At 38.6% G+C, this 22,342-nt stretch overlaps 1 protein-coding gene across 9 annotated transcripts in view; it reads right to left on the bottom strand.

Annotated features, from left to right (window-relative positions):
- Nucleotides 1-22,342, bottom strand: part of ERC1 (ELKS/RAB6-interacting/CAST family member 1) — a 410,068-nt gene that overhangs the window by 64,670 nt on the left and 323,056 nt on the right. For all 9 annotated transcript variants that reach the window (XM_057703818.1, XM_057703817.1, XM_057703825.1 and 6 more), the window contains one exon: nucleotides 4,768-4,866. In XM_057703818.1, coding sequence (XP_057559801.1) covers nucleotides 4,768-4,866 — 99 coding nt within the window. The remainder of the gene's footprint in view (nucleotides 1-4,767; nucleotides 4,867-22,342) is intronic.

Here is a 22,342-nt window from a genome sequence, read left to right as displayed (position 1 = left end):
GAAATCCACTTAGATTACTTTTAAGCAAGGGAACTTCCTCACGGGTAAAGGCAGTTGTGTTATTTCATCACAGAGAAATTCAATTCCAAATGCTTCTACTCAGTGTCTATTAGGCCCAAGGAACTAGACAGTGACGTGGAAGATTCCTCCTCTTTTCGGCACAGGACAGTGGAAAGAGCATGAATCTGGAGCCAGTCCCGGGTTTAACTGTCTGCCACTTGTCACCTGCGTAATCTCAAGAAATTATCAAACTTCTCTGAGCTCTGTTTCCTCTCTTACAAACATGTTCTTGGTGCAGCTATGAAAACTAAATACGAGATAAGAGATATGGAAGCATCTGGCTCATAATAAGTGTTTCTTTTCTCCCTCCCATTTCTCTGCAACTAGGATCGTCCTGTCTCTTGAATTCTACTGGTTTTCCCAACTTTTCAGGAAAGAAGTGTCTTGCTAAGATCTCTGATCCATTTCTAAAAATACTAGGCCAAATTACTTCCTGTCTCTTATGTAAAAAACTAGTCCTGGTATTGGCCTGAACTGTTTAAACAGTTAACAATGACAAAGCAATAACAGAAATAGTAACAGTACAGAAGACCTGGGCGGAAGGCATTGTGCAAAGCATTTCACACACATTAACTTATTTATCTTTCCAACGACCTATGAAGTAGGCAGAATTAATAAACTCATCTTTATAAAGAAACTGGGGTTCAGAGATAAAGTTACTTTCCCAAGGACACAGGAGGAGGACGAGGAGGAGTCTAGACTCAGAGTCTGGCTCCAGAGTCTACCCGTGACAACGCATGAAGAAGAGAGCAATGCCTTGTCCAACACCAAGACCCACCAGCGAGGAAGTGGTGGCGTGAGGACTTACTCCAGAGCCTGGGCGCTTAACTGTTAGGCTCTGCCAGTTCTCATGACACGGCCCGAACCCCTCCCAGCTCTACGTGTCTGTGATTCTCTTTCCCTCTGAGAAACGATTACAGCTAGTAAGGCTCATACTCTGCTGGCACACATGGTGTTTTTTTAAAATTTATACACACAAAACGTTATTCACCCTCAAGTCTGATAAGGCAAATCATCAATTTCAAAAGTTTGAAGTTTTGTTAAGAAAATCTGGTCTCTGTAGAATTAGCAAGTAAAGTGGATAGCAAGTCAAGAGTTGAGCAATGTTTTAGGGATCGCTTATGCATTTCTTTAGGTAAAACCTTCATAATATAATTATATTTACAGAACATTTTAGAAAACTTGAAATACTCTATCATAGAAACTCCAGCTGTGGCCAGCTAACTGTAGCTGCATTTTGTAAAACCAATGACAGTTAATATTTTAGTTCAGTAAGATCAATAGTGCAAAAATAATAAAAAAACCAAACAGTAGCATCTGAACACTTGCTAGGAGTTAGACTCTGCTGTGGGAGAAGAGAAAGGAGAACAGAGACTCAGGAACAAGGTCACGTGAAGGTTGCTCATTTCTCAGTCTCCTGGTGAGGTTACCTATGGGCCGTGTTTTCTGACACCAACAGGGGCCGGGCTTCCTGCTGAGGCCTGCATCGAAGCTTCCAGGTTCTGCCAGCTTCCCTTTGCAGGAAGAGCCTGGTGAACTACATTCGACTCCTGCGTGGGCCCCACAGGCTCCACGATGACAAACCCCTCGCCCGTAGGGTGTAGGGTAGACAAAGAGAATTAGCACACTGACTTTCTCAGCTTCAGCTTTGTCTGGTGTGCAGCATCTAGCCTGAAGAGCTTTTTTTTTTTTTTAATTGGAGCATAATTGCTTTACAATGTTGTGTTAGTTTCTCTGTACAACGAATTGAATTGGCTATATGTGTACATATATCCCCTCCCTCTTGGACCTCCCTCCCATCCCCACATCCCATTCCGCCCCTCTAGGTCGTCTCAGAGCACTGCTGAGCTCCCTGTGCTCTGCAGCAGCTTCCCACTAGCTATCTATTTTACACATGGTAGTGTATATATATCACTTTCAATCTCCCAATTCATCCCACCCCCCCACCCCCCATGTCCGTACTCTACTTCTTTGTGGATGGACCTAGAGACTGTCATACAGAGTGAAGTAAGTCAGAAAGAAAAAAACAAATACCATATATTAACACATATATGTGGAATCTAGAAAAATAGTACAGATGAATCTCTTTGCAGGGCAGGAATAGAGACCCAAAGAGCTTTCGGGTTGCCGTCACACATTTCAGCTTCTTTCATAGCCTCAGGATAAAGCCATATGGAAGGTTTCCCATCTTCACAATGCACGCCCCTTTCCACAACTTACCTCATCGTTCTCCTCGGCTGTGTTTGCAGTGAGAGGTCTACACAACCCTCATCATTTTAAGGAGGGTACCACCAAGACACAGACTTTTCAGGGAGAACTGACTCTAGCAGAGTGAGATCACCAATAAGCATGGGCAGTGAATCCAGGGGGTGCGAGGCCATCAATACGTGTGAACTTATTCATCATCATTATTATTTTTTCTAAGAAAAGGATTTCCTCAGTCAAACCTCCAGGGCATCAGATCAAAGAGAGAGAATGACACAGCCGGACTATATTTTCTAGCCAATTGGCCTGAAAAGGAGAATCTAGACAGTGTCCTGGCAACTGTTTAACACGGCAGCAATCCATAAAAGAGGGGGAAAGAACTCTGCAGACTGACTTTTTAAAAAGCCTTCTTTTGCTTCTTTACTTCTCTTTAAGGATAGTTTGGGAGTAATGTCCAAGCCCTAGGGGGTCTCCTGGGTAGGCACTCTGGAAGAATCACTGACCCTGAGAATTCAGAGCATTCTTCTATAGACAGAAACTAAAGGTTTCAGTCCACAGTAGAGGGTTGTTGTTTTTTCCCTCCAAACACTATATATTATTAATTATTATAAAAATTGTATCCCAAACCTACTGACAGAGTATCTGATTAATTTTCTATTTCTAGTTTGAAGTATGTCACCATAAACCTGACCAGGACACTGTAAAATACTAGATAGGGTAGTTTATAAATAAAATAACAGGAGAAATTTATCAATAGTTACATGCCCTGGAAGTTCTCCCAAAAATGCATAAAAAGAAATCATAAAAGTGACGATTAACACACGACAGGAAAAAAAAAAGTCACAAATCCCAAACCCCACTATGTCAGAAGCATAGCAATACACACAGGAATCGGGTGAAATGAGAAAGCAGAGAGCACACCAAAGATTTAGTGAATTACAGAGAAACAAGAGGTGAGATGATTGTGTGAAAAACAAAGTGAAGGCAAACAAAAAGAACACACGTCTGTAGTTAAGGAAAGCCGTTTCTCACCGTTCTGAACAAAATGGCTGCACTAGGAGCACGTGGGCGGCTATGCCCATATGCCCTCCTCCTCATCCTACCGGAGGACGGCAGAGACCCCAGAGCAGCGTGGGAACGAAAAAGAGCTGGTTAGTATTCAAAACAGAGACACAGCGCACTGTAGTAGCAGAAGATGGTCTCTAATTTCCTGACCCTTTCCACATCAGGCTCTGACTTCCAGCCCTCCGACCTTGACGAGATGCTGTTTTTCCACGGCTGGATCTGGGCAAAATTACCAAGTCAGAGGCTTTTCTCTATTTTTTGCCTTTTCCTCAACTCTTCCCCATTCCTGTTTGCCTCCTGCTACTCCCAGGCATCCAATTCCTTGCATTTATTAGCAAAACCTGTTTCAAGGAAAGGATCTAATACTCATCCTGTATACACTGGCATAAGCTTAATTTCAGGTATCAAGAAGCAGGCAGAAAAAGCAAAATAATTTCTTGGCATAGACTGCTGACATCAGGCAGACAGCTCTCCATTTTGCCTACATTAAAGATTGTACTGCTTTTGCTCTAAAATATAAGGCCTGCCTCAACTGGCTTAGAAAATGTCATCATACCATGACTATACCTTCTGAATCTTAGAAAAAAATATTTTCGATACTATTGCTGCTTTCACCTATAATATTTCTTCTTCTCCCAAGACAAAGCCATGCTATCATTTGGAGGAGATGTTTGGTGGGGGAGTTTTCCTTGACTCTTTAGTCATATGGATGTAATTACTTAACTATTATTGTTCTCCCTCAGCTGTATATTTTAAGATTGAGTGTGATGGAGATGTTGAAATCTGACTTTTGGCAATGGGATATGAGGTAATCTGTTCACTACTCTCCCCCATCCATCATATTCAAGATCTTGGGAGAGTTCCCTTCTTCCAAAAAAAACTGGCACTGAATATGGTTCCTTCAGGCTGACTCATCACTGCCTCTTCTGCACGGATGAGAAGCTGAAGGCGACAATTTAAGAATGACATAGATGGAGGGGTCCACTAAGGAAACGGGAGTGATGTTTACTAGGGAACCAGCAGAGATTTTTAAATTTACAATTTAAACAATATTCAATAGTCACAGCTACGCTGCATTGTGTGTGCCTCACTGAGCTTACAAGGAAAGTTTTGTTTTCCTACTGAGGCACTATTCCTTTAATAACAAAAGCAGGACAATTACAAATTAGTGAGTATCTGAGAAGATTAATTTTTTTTTCTCATCTCAGTTCAAGGATACTTTAGTGTCCTCGAATCTGCTAAGTATCTCCTCTTAAAATATTCAGAAACATCCACCACCTTCCTATAAACTGACTCTGTGTTTTAAAAAAGTAAGTTTCCAGAAACTGATTATTTTTATTTTTCTAACTTGTACCCTAGAATCTGTAATGTGCTAGTACAAAATACATCAAAATAAAAGCATATTGGTTTTCACAAGACAATCAAAAGCAGTCTTACCTGGTCTGGGGAGGGTTTATGGTTGGTTTGGCTGGAATGGGAGGATCTGAAGTGGTCATCCTCATAATTGTCGGCCATGAGCTTCATTCGATTTTGTGTCTAAGAGGAAATGATTCATAAGGTTAAATTTATGTAAAATTTCTATGACACGCTGCAAAGTAACAGATGTCTTAAGAATGTCCTAAAAAAGGATACAACGAATCATGTCTGAAGTAAAATAAACATAGGGTTTCTGAGGATACTGGGGAAAAGTTTAGGCACTGCTATATGGACTCAACTGTGCCCCTTCAAAATTCATGTTGAGGCCCTAACCCCCAATGCGACTGTGTCTGGAGACAGACTTTAGGAGATAACTAGGGTTAGGTGGGATCATAAGGGTGGAGCCCTAATCTGATGGGCCTGTGGCCTTGTAAGAGGAGGAAGAGGGAACTTCCCTGGTGGCGCAGTGGTGAAGAGTCTGCCTGCCAATGCAGAGGACACGGGTTCAGTCCCTGTCCGGAAAGATTCCACATCAGAGCAACTAAGCCCGTGCACCACAACTACTGAAGCCCAAGCACCTAGAGCCCATGCTCTGCAGCAAGAGAAGCCACCACAATGAGAAGCCAGGGTACCACAACGAAGAGTAGCCCCCACTCGCGGCAACTAGTGAAAGCCCGCACACAGCAACAAAGACCCGAAGCAGACGAAAATGAAATAAATAAATTAATTTAAAAAAAAAAAGAAGAGGAAGAGGGAGATCAGTCTCTCTGCTGTATGAGGACAGTGAGGAGGAGGCTTCTGCAAGCCAGGAAGAGGGCTCTCACAGGCTCCTAAACTTGGACTTCCCAGCCTCCAGAATGGTGAGAAAATAAATTTCTGTTAAGTCACTCAGTCTATGGTATTTTGTCATGGCAGCCCAAGCAGGCTAAGACAGGAACCTAAATTTCTACTGGAATTTTGAAGGGAGGAGTAATCTGCCTAAATTAAGCACTTTATGCAGTGCTTGTTTTTATTTTATCTTTTTAAAAAATTTTTATTTTTTTTTGTTTTTATTTTTTAAAATAAAGACTGCATTATACTACACATAGGATAGAACTCTGAAACTCTATTTTTTCACTTTGTGATATATAGGATCCATTCTTCCCAGTTACAATAAGAATTACTCATCCTTTTAAACAACTATTCCATTTGGGGGAGATGTTATATAACACACAGGCCATAAATACTGGGGTAAAAGTTATCATTATTTGTAAATGAAATGATTATATACCTAGAAAATCCAAGAGAATCATTTAAAAAATGATTACAGCTTACAATAAAGTTCAGTAAAGTGATCAGACAGAAGCTACATATTAAAATTCAACAGCTTTTCTTTACACCATCAATAAACAATTCAGGTTTTGGGAATGAGCTGAAGATTCTGAAATCCTTCTCTTCAACCCTAGACCAGAAAAGGATCATTATCCCATTGCCTCTTCTCCATGTTTACCAAAACGGAGGACTGCATTGGTGATTTTGTGCTTGGTTAATTTAAGCCCCAGGTGAATGTAATACACATATATACCTATAAAATATTTTAGAGGATTCACTTTGCAGAGCAAACAATTCAGGAAATGCATGGTATACTATGGGTAAAATCAAACAGCAATATTGTTAAAATCTGACGTTTTAAAAGCATTAAAAATACTTTTGCTAATATTATATGATTCAAATATGTTCACTGCAGATAATCTAAAACATACAAAGAAAAAAAAAGTTACCTGTAAATCCCTCTAACCAGTGATAATCACTGTTAATATTTAGGTGTATCTGTTCAGCCTCTTTTCAATGAACATAAAAAGTAGCATGTGTTTCTGATTTATTCTCTATTTCTGCTACAATATGGTATTTTTTAAATTGCTATATCTTATGGAATATTTTGATATCTGGTAAGACATGTTGTCCTTCTCCACCAATTCTGCTTTGTCAAAATCTGACTGGGTATCTTTGACACATATTCTTTTCTAGAGTGAATTTAAAACATTTTGTGTAGTTCCATAAAAAAGTTTACAGATTTTTTCTTTGGTATTTTTTCACATAATGATGCCTAAGAAAGGGCTTTAGAGCCAAAGTGCCTGGGCCTGAATTCTAGTTCTGCCTCTTAACCAGCTGTCTCGGCTGGGGCAAGCTACTCAAACGCTCGGAACCTCAATTTCCTCACCTTTAAAATGAGTATAACAAAACCTTCTCCCCATAAGACTGTTGTGAGAATTAACCCACTGAGTTAATATGAGCTCTTAGGAAGGTGCCTGGCATACAATCAACACCCAATAAATCTTAGCTAATCACCATCATTATGAACATTTCTTTTCATGTCATTAAGTATTAGTCTAAAATCTAATTTTAACTGGCCGCATAGTATTCAGTTGAATGGATATTTAATGAATCCCATATCGTTGGGTATTTGGATTCTTTACATTTTCATCTAATAATACACACACGTTTCTATGCCAGTTCCTCCCTCCAGGATATAATGACAGCAGAGAAAATACTTACTAAAAAAATTGTCTGTGATATCAAATTTCTCTTTTCTGAGATGACTTGCAGTGACCTTGAAAGTATGCAGGGCGATGTTTCTTATGTCAGGTGGTACTGCGGACATTTCCCCGTTGACTTTAACAGGAATGTGAAGCAGAAGTACACTTGGAGATTTATTAACTTAGAACATGACACACAATTTTTAATGCCTGATACCTAGTGTGAGTTTAAAAACGTAGAGAAGGACTAATACAGCACACACAAATCCACTTTCAAGGCAGGATGTATCTCAAGTATTTCTCAGGAATGAGAATGAAAGCCTCACAAGAAGAACTGATCACAGGAGACAGATAAGACCAAAGGTTACTTATTTGATCCATGTAAGTGAATGAAGAAACAGTCCTAAGAACTACTCCATTTCTGAAAGACATGAGGTTTATCAAAGTTTAGCTAGTGTTCGCAGGCCTAATATTCATCAATTTGTTGTGAAGTCTGTTCCCTGAACAGTCACAAGTTGAGCACTAAATATCTGACAGCTCCCAGAGCAGTAGACATTATACAGATGGTACAAAGGACACTCTGCTCTCAAGGAGCTCTTGTACTACGCTCTTCTTAAGATAAGGCTAGCAAGCATGAAAGGTACTTTACAGCCAAATATTTTCCCTCTTGAACCACGCCACGTGCATGTGCAGACAGCCGAACTCCCTCGGTCCCATGACATAAAGTATAAGATTGTTTGAAGGAAGGAAGGAGAAAAAAGAGACAGGAAGAAACTCTCTGAAATAAACTTTTTAAGCTATAAACGCATATCTGTGTATAGAGGTATACATCCCCTCCCAGCAGAAAAGTTCATCATTTATTCTGTTAATCTTTTCTTCTAAGACTAAGATGTCAATGTCCAAACAAGGTGGTACAAAAACTATTGGGTTGGCTAAAAAGTTCGTTCTGGTTTTTACAGAAAATCCGAACAAACTTTTTGGCCAACCCAATGTATTTCACAGAAAAATACTTAGTTAAGCTAAGAAACAGTATATGTTGGTTATCCTAACCCAGGTATTAAAAGAAAAGGTCTGAATTCCGATCAGAGTTATCTGGTTGTTCACTAATCTTTGCTTTTTGGTTTCTGATAATGCTACTAGCCTACCTACATGTTTTAGAAAAAATAATACTTAGAAATATTCTGAGATATTTTAGAAATCATAAATCGTAACCTTACTAATTAGGGTTATTTCCAATTACAATTGTCTTTAAGAAAGCATTAAAATTATTTCTGCCTACATTTGTTAAACCTTGGAAATCATTTTACTGTAGTGAATTTTAATTAAATTTTAATTTATTATATTGGTATTTGATATACAAAATGAAAAAAGCATAATCTGTCGTTTTCAGGTAGGTCAGACTCAGTGTTGGTTACAAATATAACAAACCTTCAACAAATTACCTTTGAGTTTTATTTTAAACTTTATTTCATGAAAAAATATGTTAGTCATTAGTTAATCTTGAGTTATTCATTTTATATTATCTTTCTAGCTGGGGAGGCTCTTTTTCTGCTGGTTGGACAGCTCTGGGGGGCTCCCGTGAAGCAGCATGGTGGGTAGGGGGTGGCAACTAGATCAGAAGAGAGAACTGTTGCTGAATTTTGCCCAACAGCTGTCACGGTCAGACTACCTTCACACGCTATTTTATTTTCTCAACTAGAGTGCAAGAGCTAGAAAAGTGTGTTTCCTACTTATTTTGTTTTGCCTTTTAAAGAAATCAGTTTGGTAGTTTAATTTTGGTCCTCAATAGGACCAAAATGTGGAGGGAATAACCATCCTTTTCATTTTCTATAAAGTACCAGACTTTCTGTGTTCTTCTAACACAACATTACTCTTGCGTTCCAGCAAATAACACGCTAAGCTCGTCTTGTACATTTCTTGTCTCAGACCTGGAATCAGCCGTTCTACCCAAGAGCTCATTCAGTCGGTGGGACACCAGCAGGTGCTGGGTGCTCAGTGCTGCTGGATTATTGCTGCTTCCTGGCTGTTTCCGTTGAGGGTTAGGAAAGACTTTTTCCTTTTTTTTTTTTTTAATTAATTAATTAATTCATTAATTTTATTGGCTGTGTTGGGTCTTTTTTTTTGCTGTGCACGGGCTTTCTTTAGCTGCGGTGAGTGGGGGCTATTCTTCATTGTGGTGCACCGGCTCCTCTCTGCTGTGGCCTCTCCTGTTGCGGAGCACGGGCTCCAGGCACATGGGCTTCAGCAGCTGCAGCACATGGGCCCAATAGCTGTGGCTCACGGGCTCCAAAGAACAGGCTTAACAGTTGTGGCACAAGGGGTTAGTTGCTCTGCGGCACGTGGGATCCTCCTGGAGCAGGGATCGAACCCGTGTCCCCTGCATTGGCAGGCGGACTCTCAACCACTGCGCCACCTAGGAATCCCGACTTTTTCTTTTTAAGAGGGAGAAAATTATGAATTATAGTGCTGTTTTCAATTTAGATTTAAGATTCTAGATCTGAAACTTTAAGTTTTTACTAAACTTCTTTGATTTTATACTTTATACATTTTTTCTCTTATGCTGAAAAACCTCGGTTCCTAACAATAATGACATAATTACTTTTTATTTGCTTTATCCATGAATTTAATTCTTTGAAAATACCAAAACCCATGTGATCACTATCAGTATGCCTTCAGGATGAACTTTAAAATTTCTCTGCATCATTTTTAATTTTCATTGGAGTGTATCTTACCAAGGACGTACAGAGAAAAATCTGTACTATATAAGGTTAGTTGAAATAATTCTCTGCTCTATGTGGCTATGTCAACAATTTAATAAATAACTAAATTCATTTGTTTCAGTTTGTTTACAAAATTGAAGAATTGCTTTCCCTCCTTTTGACCTAATTTTACTTTTGATTATGTAAAACATCCACATGATTCTAGAGTCAAAACTATGTAACTAAGTGCTTTCAGAGAAGACTTGCTTCCAATCCTGTCTTCTCCATCTGATTCTCTTCCTCTTTTCACAGGAAATTTTTGAGGTAAATTTTAAATTTGTCTTTAAATTGTTCTTTATGTAACTGTAAGCAAGTGTACACTCTCACAAACATTTATGCATTTACCCACTTTTCTCACATTAAAAAGTAGAATATTAAATACACTTTTCTGCATCTTACTTTTTCATTTAACAAAATATTCTAGAAGTCACTCTGTATCAATAGAGATGTTTCTCACTCCCTTCTACAGCTGTACAGTACTCCACTCTGCTGGATGTACTGTAATTGATTCAACCAGCATCCCACTGTTGGACATCTGGGTTATTTCTAGTCTACTGCTATTACGAACACGGTAGCACACACTTACAGTAGCACATACAGAATTAACTTGTATATATGTTATTTTGTAATTTTGAAAATGTATTTTTGGGACAGACTCCTAGAAGTGAAGCTTCTGGGTCAAAAAGTGAAAACACAGGTAAGGAATCTTACTGCATATTACCAAATTCCCTCCACCAGAGGTGTATGTTTTGCATTCCAACCAGTAGAGTATTAAGAGTGCCGGTATGCACAGCCCTGTCAACTGAATATGCTGTTAAACCCTTGATTCTGGCCAAATAGCACCCCAGTTTGCCTTTACCTTAATATTCCCCCCCACCTCCCATTAAATTGTTATTTTCTTCTCCATTTTTAGGAATGCTCTTTTGTAGGGACATTAGCTCTTCGTGATGTGAGCTGCAATTTCTCTTCTGAAGTCTGACATCTGTCTTCATTGTCAGAGCCCATACTCTCAACTATGACACTATCCTACATCCTTTGTTCTTCCTTCTAATCCTTATCTGCGCTCTCTTTAGTTATTTCAAAATCTTCAAAAAATATTGCCCCTCTAGGATCTTAAGTCTTTAAAGAAGTAATCTTCCCGTTTGCTACATCCTCCTCGGGGTGGACTGAGTGTGAGCTTGCCCTAAGTGGCCCCTCTTTGTTTCCACGGGAATACGGGGAAGTTTGCGTTGTTGATGGGTCCCAGTAGTGATGCTGTGATTGCTCCTGCTAAGCTCTAATGGGGCACACGCTTTCATGCTAATGTTTCAGGTAGGAGCTTCCTGATTTAAAGTACAAATCAATTTGTGCTTTAAATCTGCTGGAAGTACAGGCTTCAGAATTCTGACATCTTATAGGGGAGATAGGACTCCTTCCTGGGGTCATGGCAGAGAAGAGCTTTTCTCACCTACTGGTGGTAAAGGTTTGACTCCATTAGTTTTGCTTTCCGTTCCCTTGAACAGCACTTGTTTGACTGTCCCACCCCATGGCAGGGGTTCAGTTCCAGGTTCCCAGTTCATCCTAGTGTCCCATCTCTTTCCCTTGTGCGGGCACTAAAACCCAGGTCCGGCCCTAACTGGCCACGACTGGCCATAACGCCCCAGGCCTGCTGCTGCTTTAGTTTACAACCCTCTCTGTTTCTGATGCCTGCAGATTTTCTCATCTCTCAATGAGCTCCATCATGCATCACAAATTCTAAGAGGGGGTTAAAGCTTATCCAGTATCTTTAGGTTAAGATCTTTATCTTTCAATGTTATCTAGAACCTCTGTCATTTTCTAATAATCTGTCTGCATGTCTTTTCTTCCCATGAATTGTGAGTCTGTGAGGGCTGGGACAAAGACTAATTCACCTGTGTATCAACCTGGTTCCTAGTAAAATTGCCACTACACACACACACACACACACACACATATCTACACAGTCCTTAACACATGTTTGCCAAATTCAAGAATCCATTTTCCATGGTTGTCACATTTGAGATTGTATTTTATTATTGTTCCAGTGACGAGCTTCATATTTTGAAAGCTTTTTCTATGAAATTACCTTTATTAAATAATGCTCTTTTCCATTCGTATTAATTAAAAATACATATACTTAACCAACAAAATTTCTCATAACTATGAAAAATCCAGCATTACCACAAGTTATCTCAGCCCCCAAAAAAGAAAACAGACATTTTAACTAACTAGCAGAGTTTTGTCTCAAATAAAAATGTAATTGCTGTTACTTATAACAGCTTCAAAAAGAACCCCAGCATCCAGGCCCACTGGTTTATAAGCATTTATAAGTTTCTTTTCTTTGATTTCCTCATATACAAACTGACTTATGTGTGAAAAGGAGAACTTTTGATTATAGATATTCAGGTATTTATTTCGGTACTCAGTGGATTTTTTTTTCTTACAGCTTCATGTAATTTTCCTCTCATCTTAAGAGTATACTTGGATATATCACCATTTACAGCATTAAGCTCAGAGAGTATCTGTTCTTTCAACATATTCTGTATTTCCTAGCAAAACCCTACTTTTTTCCCCTTCTTGGTAGGAAGCAAAGAAAACAAACAAACACAGCAAACTTTCTATTTGCTTTTTTTTTTTTTTAAGGAGCCTAGGTTTTTCCAACTCATTATAATCATTTCTTGCTTCCCTAACACAGAGACACACATATTCCTTCCTTCTCAGCCTCAAGAAAGTATTTATTACTCTTAATGCTTAGTCCTGATTATTATGTACATCTGGCACTTTCCAACTCTGGAGGACAGCAGCCTATACTTTCTGTCTCCAACAAACATTAACATGAGGTGGGAGATATATTTAATGTTTTTAAACTTTATAAGAATTTCTATTCTAAGTTTTGAGAGCTGTCCTGTTTCTGGCAGGCCCATGGTGTGTAACTGCAGTATGCTGGGGAGAAAAATCAGAGCCAGATCCACAAAGCCGCAAAGTTCCAGGAATGAAGCATCTTGCAGGCCAACTTGCTTATTCTGACCCAAACCAAGGTCTAAAATGAGACTGTTTAAAACAAAGTGCGATTGAAACTTTATTCCTGACTACTGCCTCACTTTCTAGCATATACTTCTCATCTTTGCAATAAACCTAAAGTAACGCTATTCCAGTTTTAATGTTATAAGGATCATTTCTTCCAGTTGTATCTGTTCTCGAAGAAACAGAAGTCCTACATTCTGCAAAATAACTGGAAAGTTTAAGGGGAGTATTAGCCGGATCCAGTGAGACCCACCATCAAATCTAGGAAAAGACAGTGTAAGTAGGTGTTTTCTGTTATTCTAGAAACCAGTGATCAAAGGCTAGGATCCAAGAGCATTTACTACAGAGTTTTGTCTATGGATTAAGCGATCTGGGTAGCTAAGTATACAGTTAAAATTTTATAGATTCAGAAGCCACAAAAAAAGAGAAATGACACTATATTCCTTCACACGTAACAGAAAAGACAGGACCCCCCCCCTTAAAAAAAAATCTTAGATTGTGTTAAACACAAGTTAAAAAAAAATCATTTTCTCAAGGATGGTAGCACAAACTATAGGTATCAATTACAATGCATCCCAACTCAACAAATAAGTGCTGCAAAGCAGAAAAGTTTAGTATTCTCCCTCAAACAGGACACTCTTTCCTTAGTAAATACACAGAAATTAGCTTTAAGTTATTTAATGTTTTTTTAATAAAAAAAAAAAAAATTTCCCCCTGTTTGAGGAATAGCTGAGCAGGCAATGGGGTAATCTTCAAGAATTCTAAGCACTTTAAACATACACACACACAGAAAAAAGATGCACTTCAGATAAGAAGGATCAAAATTCTTAAAGTAAGAAGTTTTGAGGGAATTTTATGCTTTCTTTTTTACAGAATTATGGTCCATGTGTGGAAAAGGAATGAATGGAATTGACTCAAAATAAAGTTAACTATAAACTGTACACTCATGAGCATGTACACTGAAGTCTCTGTAAGCAAACCCAGGGATATGAGTGCATTTGGGTTCTTACTGGAAACCATCTGTACTGAGAACAACGGACATAAGGACAGACTCTGCAACACCACCTTTTCTTCCTGTTCTGCGAGACTTCATTATAAAATGATTTCTCTGTACACACATGCTTTCACAAACTTTCACATGTGGTTATGTTGCTAAAATCAGCAAATAATGACCAACGCATTCTAGGTGTGTTCTCTATTCTCCAAAGTTATTTCTTTTTTTGTGAAATTGAGCTAAATGGGTTTTAGTTGACCGGAGCTGTGGGATAGGGTAGTGATGAAAATTGCCATTTCAAAAAAACTGGGTTATCTGAATACTGGCACTAAAGTTCAACCTCTACTGAGGTCACAGATATCTAAACCCAGAACATAACTTTTGTCTTACTAAAGAGAAAAGGCAGTTTTGCCTAAGTCTTCTTTCAAAAATAAAGGTGAGCTTTAACTTCTGCTTCTAGAAGATGCAGACACATTTTTTCCCATACCTCTGATAAGTACCAATGGAAAAGCAAAAAACTATCTGTAAGCTATACATACACATATAAAACTACACCCACAGCAACATAAAAAAGGTGGAGAGAAGACAGATTGGTTAAGGACACTGGGACCCAAAGAATGTCACAGATGGTAGGTTCCCTGGATTTTTTTCTCGCCTCATAGATCAGATCTGGAGCTGACAGCTGGCGACGGAGAAGAGCCAAAAGTCACAGACAACAAGAGCCCGAGCTCTCTAGTGCCCAGGAGGCCTAGAAAGAGGCAGCTTAGCAAGACAGAAACATTCTAGACCATAATCACTCTACTCAAAAGGCCACAGGAAAAACCGCCCTCTGTGGCAGCAAAGCTGAGTGGTGAGCTGGGGCGTCCACCCCCATAGCCTCTGCTGCCCCCAGGAAGGTGTCAGAGGAAGCCAAGGAGGGGGCAGGCCTGCACCTCCACCCCCGTATCAGTGGAGACAGGCTGGGCAGGGGGTGAGTCCTGTCCTGCGAGCTGTCAGAGGAGGCCCAGTGCTGCACAGCAGGAAGGAGGCCACCCCGCAGTGCTTATGAAGGAATTCCTACCCCTCCCGGCAGGCATATGTCAATGGAGACCTAGCGGGGGTGTAATTCACACCTCTGCCCAGGAGTAACAGGGAGCCCCCACTCCCTGGGTGTCAACTGAGGCCGAGGGGAGCCTGGACTTGCTTCCGCTGGGCAGCAATGGGGCCCCACCACCCTCTCCCCCTCCGAGTGCTCCAACAAAAACCAGCTAGAAGAGAAGGTTTAAATAAGATCCAGAGTCACATAGCGTGACCCATACCCCAAATGTCCAGGTGCCAATAAAAACCACTCCTCATACTAAGAACCAGGAAGATCTCGAGCTGAACGAATAAAGACAACTATGGATAAAGGCGGACTGGACACCACCTTCTTGCCAGCAGACTTAGGTATCTGGGCAGCAGCTGATTTGCTACCACAGCTGGACTGTGAGGGGCCAGGAGAAGCCAGAAGCTGCTCCGAAGGCCTGTGCACAGAGCACCTCCCTCCCCAGCAAGCCCTGGCTCATCTCCTCCCAATCCTGGGACAGGCTGGGGGGGTGGGGGTGGGGTGGGGTCAGGGAGCAGGAACCTAACTCATAGCAGCAGCTTCTGGGAAACTTCAAGGTCAGGAAAGCCTAGCCAGTCCACATCTCTGTAGCCCTGTGACCACGGTTACTCTGCAAATGGGTTCATCTAATCACCCAAAACTACAGCTTTATTTTGGCGGTAAGCACACCCCACCCCCGAGAACCGACAGCACCCCTGCACTTCCTAGACACGTGCAGGTAGGTGCTTCTGACTAGCCTTCCTGTTTTTAAGTTAAGAAAAATTCCTTCCTTCTCACACATGTAGCTCCTGCCTATTTAGATAAATAATAACAATAAATATTAATTTTATCAACTCAGTAAGTTATCAGTATATTTTTATTTTTAATGACTTGAAAACTACTTTATTAATTTTAAAACATTGATTTATTAACCAATATTAATGGACAGCTGGTGTTTATTGTATAATTGCTATTTTAAAATTCTTAATTTATGTCACTGGGGACTATACTGTCCTAGAATACATAGAAATTTACTGGCTAAGGATCAGTTCTAATTATATCAAGATTTGGAGTATAATTTATTACCCAAATATATGAAAGACTAGCTCATGAAATAACTGTGGCACTTAAAATGAACAGGTTAACATACCCAAGAGTTAAAAAAAAAAAAGGCACTAGATATTTCTGCTAAGGGATCAAATGCAGAGAGATTGAAAACTTTAGGTGCTTTAAGGAAAACAGAGAAAATAACCTGAAATTGATAACACTTAGACTGAGCTGTTTTTGGTAAGGAACTTTTTTAGCCTATATTGATTTTACCTCTTCAAAATACGGTGGTAGCATTTTTGCCTCCCATCCTCCTTGTTTCCAGGAACTTATCTTTAATTTAAAATGTCAAAACAGCAAAATGGCTGTGGGGTAGACATATTGCAATCACCTGTGACACGCTGCGCCATAAACGCTTGAAGCATTCCGAACACACGCGAATCACGGACAAAAGATCTTAACACCCTGAAACCTTGTAGAAAACCTCCAGCAGTTCTAATCCAATGAAGCCAGTTCTGAACTTCTAACAATAGGGTGTACAGAGGGCATCTGTTTGCTTAGTTATATTATGTAAGGATGAAAAGAATGGCATGTGTTAATATTTTCATGCAAGTGTCAGAAAACAGTAAAAAGTAAACATAACTTGCCTATATTCTCTCTTGAGTAGGCAAACACATTCTTTATGGCTTTAACTGGCACTTCTATTTTGATGACTCCAGAAATGAGTATTTCTAGCTCTTACCTTTACCTTCAGTCTATCTGCCTTCTTGATTCTGTCCACCTGGGGGGACATCACAGCCACCTCACATTCAAAACCAAATATGGTCTTTCCTCTGGACCACTCATCCCAACTAGTAGAACCACCTCCACTTACCAACTCAGACATTCCACACTGGCCGGTGGTGTGTGGGGGGAAGTGACCTCAGGGCCCAGGAATGGCAGCAGCAGTGCCCAACCCACCAGCTCTTCCTCTGCCAGTGACTAAGGAGGCCTCAATGCTGAGAGGGATCAGCTACAAAAACTGAAAGAGGCCTGGATCACAGAGCTGCTGCACGCAGAGACCCGCAGTGGACCCCGCATGACTGAGATGCATTAAACCACGGAGATAAGGGGGTGTTTGAGGCCACATTAGAGCCTAGAACCTCCATCTCAACTGCCCTCTGTCTTAAAATTTTTAATTAATTTCTTCTTTTTTTTTGTAAAGCATATATGAAATTTGCTGTTTTAACCACTTTAGATATACAGTTCGGTGGTATTAAATACATTCACATTTGTGCAGCCATCACCACCATCCATCGCCATGACTCTTCATCTTATAAAACTGAAACTCTATACCCTTCAGTTAATAACTCCCTGTTCTCCTCTCCCTGCACCCCTGGCAGCTACCATTCTACTTTCTGTCTTTATGATTTCGATTACTCTAAGTACCTCACATATGTGAACTCACATAGGATTTGACTTTCTGTGACTGGCTATTTTCATTGAGCATAATATCCTCAAGTTTCATCCATGTTGTAGCATTCTGCAAATTTTCTTTTCAAGGCTGGATAATATTGCCTTGTATGTGTATACCACGTTCTGCTTGTCCATTCCTTGACCGATGGGCACTATGGTTGCTTCCACGTCTTAGCTGCTGTGAATAAGGCTGCTCTGAACACGAGTGTAGAGATACCTTGTCAAGATCCTGCTTTCAATTCTTTGGATAAATATCCAGAAGTGGAATTGCTGGATCATATGGTAATTCTATTTTTAATTTTTTGAGGAACTGCCATACTGTTTTCCACGGCAACCATACCATTTTATATTCCTACCAGTACTGCACAAGGATTCCAATTTCTCCACATCTTAGCGAACACTTGTTTTCTGTTTTGATAGCAGCCATCCTAATGGGTGTGACATGGTATCTCATTATAGTTTGATTTGTATTTCCCTAATGATTAATGATGTTGAGCATATTTTCATGTTCTTATTGGCCATTTGTATGTCTTTGGAGAATGTCTGTATAAGTCCTTTGCCCATTTTTGAATTGGGTTGTTTGTTTTTTTGTTGTTGACTTTTAAAAGTTCTCTACATATTCTGGATATTAACCCCTTATCAGATATATGATTTGCAAATATTTCCTCCTGTTCTGCTGGTTGCCTTTTTATTCTGTTGTGTCTTTTTAGTGCACAAAATTTTTAAATTTTCAGAAGTCCAATTTGCCTATTTCTTTTGTTACCTGTGCCTTTAGTATCACATCCAAGAAATCACTGCTAAATCCAATGTCATGAAGTTTCTGTACTGCTTTCTTCAAAAAATTTTATCATTTTAGGTCTCATGCTTTGGTCCTTGATTCAACTGGATTTAATTTTTGTATACGGTGTTAGGTAAGGGCCCAAATTCATTCTTTACCATGTGGATATCCAGTTTTCCCAGCACCATTTATTGACCGGACTGTCCTTTTCCCATTGAATGGTACTGGCACCCTTGTCAAAGATCATCTGGCCATATATGTGAGGGTTTATTTCTGGGCTCTCTATTCTATTCCATTGGTCTATACATCTGTCTCTATGCTAACAGCACACTGTTTCGATGATTTTAGCTTTGCAGTAAGTTTTGAAATCAGGAACTGTGAGTTCTCCAGTTTTGTTCTTTCTCAAGGTGGTTCTGGATTATTCAGAGTCCCTTTAGATTGATTCTATATAGATATTAGGATGGGTTTTTCTATTTCTGAAAAAAAGCATCTCTGGAATTTATAAGTGATTGCATGAATCTGCAGTTCGCTTTGGGTAGTACCGATATTTTAACAATTTTAAGTCTTCTAATGTATTTAGGAATGTATAAAGGAATGTATTTCCATTAATTTATGTCTTCTTTAAATTCTTTCAGCTATGTTTTGTATTTTTCATTGTACAAGTCTATCACCTCCTTGGTTAATTCTTAAGTATTTTAATATTTTTAATGCTATTGCACATGAAATTGCTTTTGTAATTTCTTTTTCAGGTTGTTCATTGTTCGTGTTTAAAAATGCAAATGATTTTTGTATGTTGACTTTTTGCATCAATTTTGCTGAATTAATTTACTAGTTCTAACAGCTTTTTTTTCTGTGTAAAATCCTTACGGTTTTCTACGTATAAAAGCTCATACCACCTGCAAAGATAATTTTACTTCTTCCTTTCCAAGTTGGATTTCTATTTATTTATTTATTTTTTCTTGCCTAACTGCTCTGGATAGAACTTCCAGTACTATGTTGACTAGAAATGGTGAAAGCAGGTGTTCTTGCCTTGTTCCTATCTCAGAGGAAAAGGTTTCATTTCAGTCTTTCACTATTGAGTATCATGTTTGCTGTGGGATTTTCATATATGGATTTTATTATGTGGAGACAGTGGACTGTTCTTTATCATAAGAGTGGGTTGAATTTTGTCAAATAAATTGAGATGATCATGTAATTTTTTACCCTTTATTCTGCAGATGTGGTGTATTACATTGATTGATTTTTGTACGTTGAACCATCCTTGCATTGCAGGAACAAATTTCTTTTAGTCATGGTATATGATGTTTCAATATGCTGTTGAATTCTGTATGCTAGTATTTTGCTGAGGATTTCTGCATCAATGTTCATAAAGGATACTGGTTTGCAGTTTTCTTTTTTGGTAGTCTCTTTGTCTGGCTTTGTTTTCAGGGTAATGCTGGCCTCACAGAATGAATGAGGGCCAGTTCCTTTGTCTTCGATTTTTGGGAAAAGTTTGAGAAGGACAGATATTAGTTCCTATTTATATGTGTGGTACAATTCAGGAATGAAGTCATCATATCCAAGGCTTTTCTTTGTTGGGAGATTTTTTATTACTGACTCAGTCTTCTTACTAGTTACAGATTTTCTATTTCTTCATGATTTAGTCTTGGTGGGTTTTTTGCTTCTAGGAATTTGTCCATTTCATCTACGTTATCCAAATTTTTGGCTTACAATTGTTCACAGTACTCTCTTATAGTCCTTTTTATTTGTGTAGAATCAGTAGTAATGTCCTCATTTTCATTTCTGATTTTAGTAACTGAGATTTCTTTTTTTCCTTAGTCCATATAGCTAAAAGTTTATCAATTTTGTTGACTTTTTCAAAGAAAAAGTTTTATGGGTTTCACTGATTTTTCTCTACTGTTTTTCTATTCTCTATTTTATTGATCTATGCTTAAATCTTTATTATTTCCTTTCTTCTGCTGGCTTTGGGTTAGTCTGCTTTCCTTCTACTTCCATAAATTATAAAGTTATAATGTTGATTTGAGATCTTTCTTATTTTTTAATGTAAGCCTTTGCAGCTACAAATTTTCCCCAGCACCGCTTTCATTATGTCCCACAAATTTTGGTAAGTTGTGTTTTCATTTTCATTCGCCTCTAAGTATTTTCTAACTTCCCTTGTGATTTCTTCTTTGATCTATTGGTTGTTTAAATGTGTATTGTTCAATTTGCACAATTTTGTAAAATTTTCAGTTTCACTTTTGTGATTAATTTCTAACTTCATCCTGTTGTCATCAGAGAAGATACTTTGTATGATACCTTTTAAAATTTATTGAGACTTACTTTGCAGTCTAACATACGGTCCATCCTGGAAAACACCCCATTATGCATGTGAGAAGACTGTGCATAGGCATATCTTGGAGATAGTGAGGGCCAGTTCCAGACCCATGCGATAAAGTAAATATTGCAATAAATGAGTCACGTGAATTTTTTTTCTTTCCTAGTGCATAAAAAGTTATGTTTACATTAAATGGGTAGACTATTAAATGGGTAATAAAAATTACAGACTTTAATTAAAAAACATTGCTAAAGGGCTTCCTAGGTGGTGCAGTGGTTAAGAATCCGCCTGCCAATGCAGAGGACATGGGTTCGATTCCTGCTCCAGGAAGATCCCACATGCCATGGAGCAACTAAGCCCGTGTGCCAAAAAAAAAAAAAAAAAATTGCTAAAAACTGCTAACTATCACTTAAGCTTTCAGTGAGTTGCAGTAGTAACATCAAAGATCATGGATCACAGATCACCATAACAAATATGATAATAATGAAAAAGTCTGAAATATTGTGAGAATTACCAAAATGTGACATAGAGACACAAAGTGAGCACATGGTGTCAGAAAAGTGGCACCTACTGACTTGCTTGATGCAAGATTGTCACAAACCTTCAATTTGCAAAAAAACCAAAAACATAGTATCTGTGAAGCACAATAAAGTGAAGAGCAATAAAATGAGGTATGCCTGTCTGCTGTTACTGCTGAGTAGAGTGTTTTGTATATGTCTGTAATGTCTAGTTGGTTTACTATGTTGTTTAAATCAGTTGTTTAAATTAGCTGTTCTATCTGGATGTTCTATCCATTACTGTGAATGGGGTACTGAAGTCTCCAACTATTACTGTAGAAATGTCTACTTGTTCCTTCAATTATGTCAGGTTTTGCTTCATATATTTTGATGGTCTGTCCATTGGTGCGTAAATGTTTATATTTGTTTTACTGTCCTGCTGTATTGAAACTTTCATTAATATATAACGTCCTTCTTTGTCTTCTGTAAACTTCTGCAATCTAAAATCTATTTTCTTATATTAGCAGAGCCACTTCTACTCTCTTATGGTTACTATTTGCATGGAATATCTTTTCCCATCCTTTCATTTCTAAACTTTTTTTGTGTCTTTGCATCTCAAGTTAGATTCCTGAAGACAGTATGCAGTTGGATTATGTTTTTTTTAACCAATTTGTCAATCTCTGTCTTTTGATTGGAAAGTTTTTAATCAATTTACATTTAAAGTAATTACTCATAAGGAGGGATTTACTTCTGCCATTGCACTATTTGTTTTCTACATGCCCTATAGCTTTTTGTCCCTTGCTTCTTGCATTACTGCCTTCTCCTGTATTTAGTTGATTTTTCTTTTTTCTTTTTTGTAGCAAAATGTTTAAATTCCTTTCTCACTTTCTTTTGTGTATATTCTACATCTACTTTCTTTGTGGTTACCTTGGGGATTATATCTAACATCCTTAAGTTATAACTGTCTAATCTGAATTTACACAGCTTAACTTCAACAACATATAAAAACAGTGCTCCTAAACAAACCAAAAAACAAAACTCTGCTCCTTTATATCTCTGTCCCCACCTTTTCTAGCTGTTAATGTCACAAAACTACACACTGATGTAACTACACAATGTGTAACCCAAAACATAAAGGTAATTCTTTTTAAT

This window comes from Hippopotamus amphibius, chromosome 12 (genome assembly GCF_030028045.1).
Source record: "Hippopotamus amphibius kiboko isolate mHipAmp2 chromosome 12, mHipAmp2.hap2, whole genome shotgun sequence".
NCBI classification, from domain to species: domain Eukaryota; kingdom Metazoa; phylum Chordata; class Mammalia; order Artiodactyla; family Hippopotamidae; genus Hippopotamus; species Hippopotamus amphibius.
Note: the sequence above shows the minus strand (reverse complement) of the source record. Positions and strands in the feature narration are given on the sequence as shown.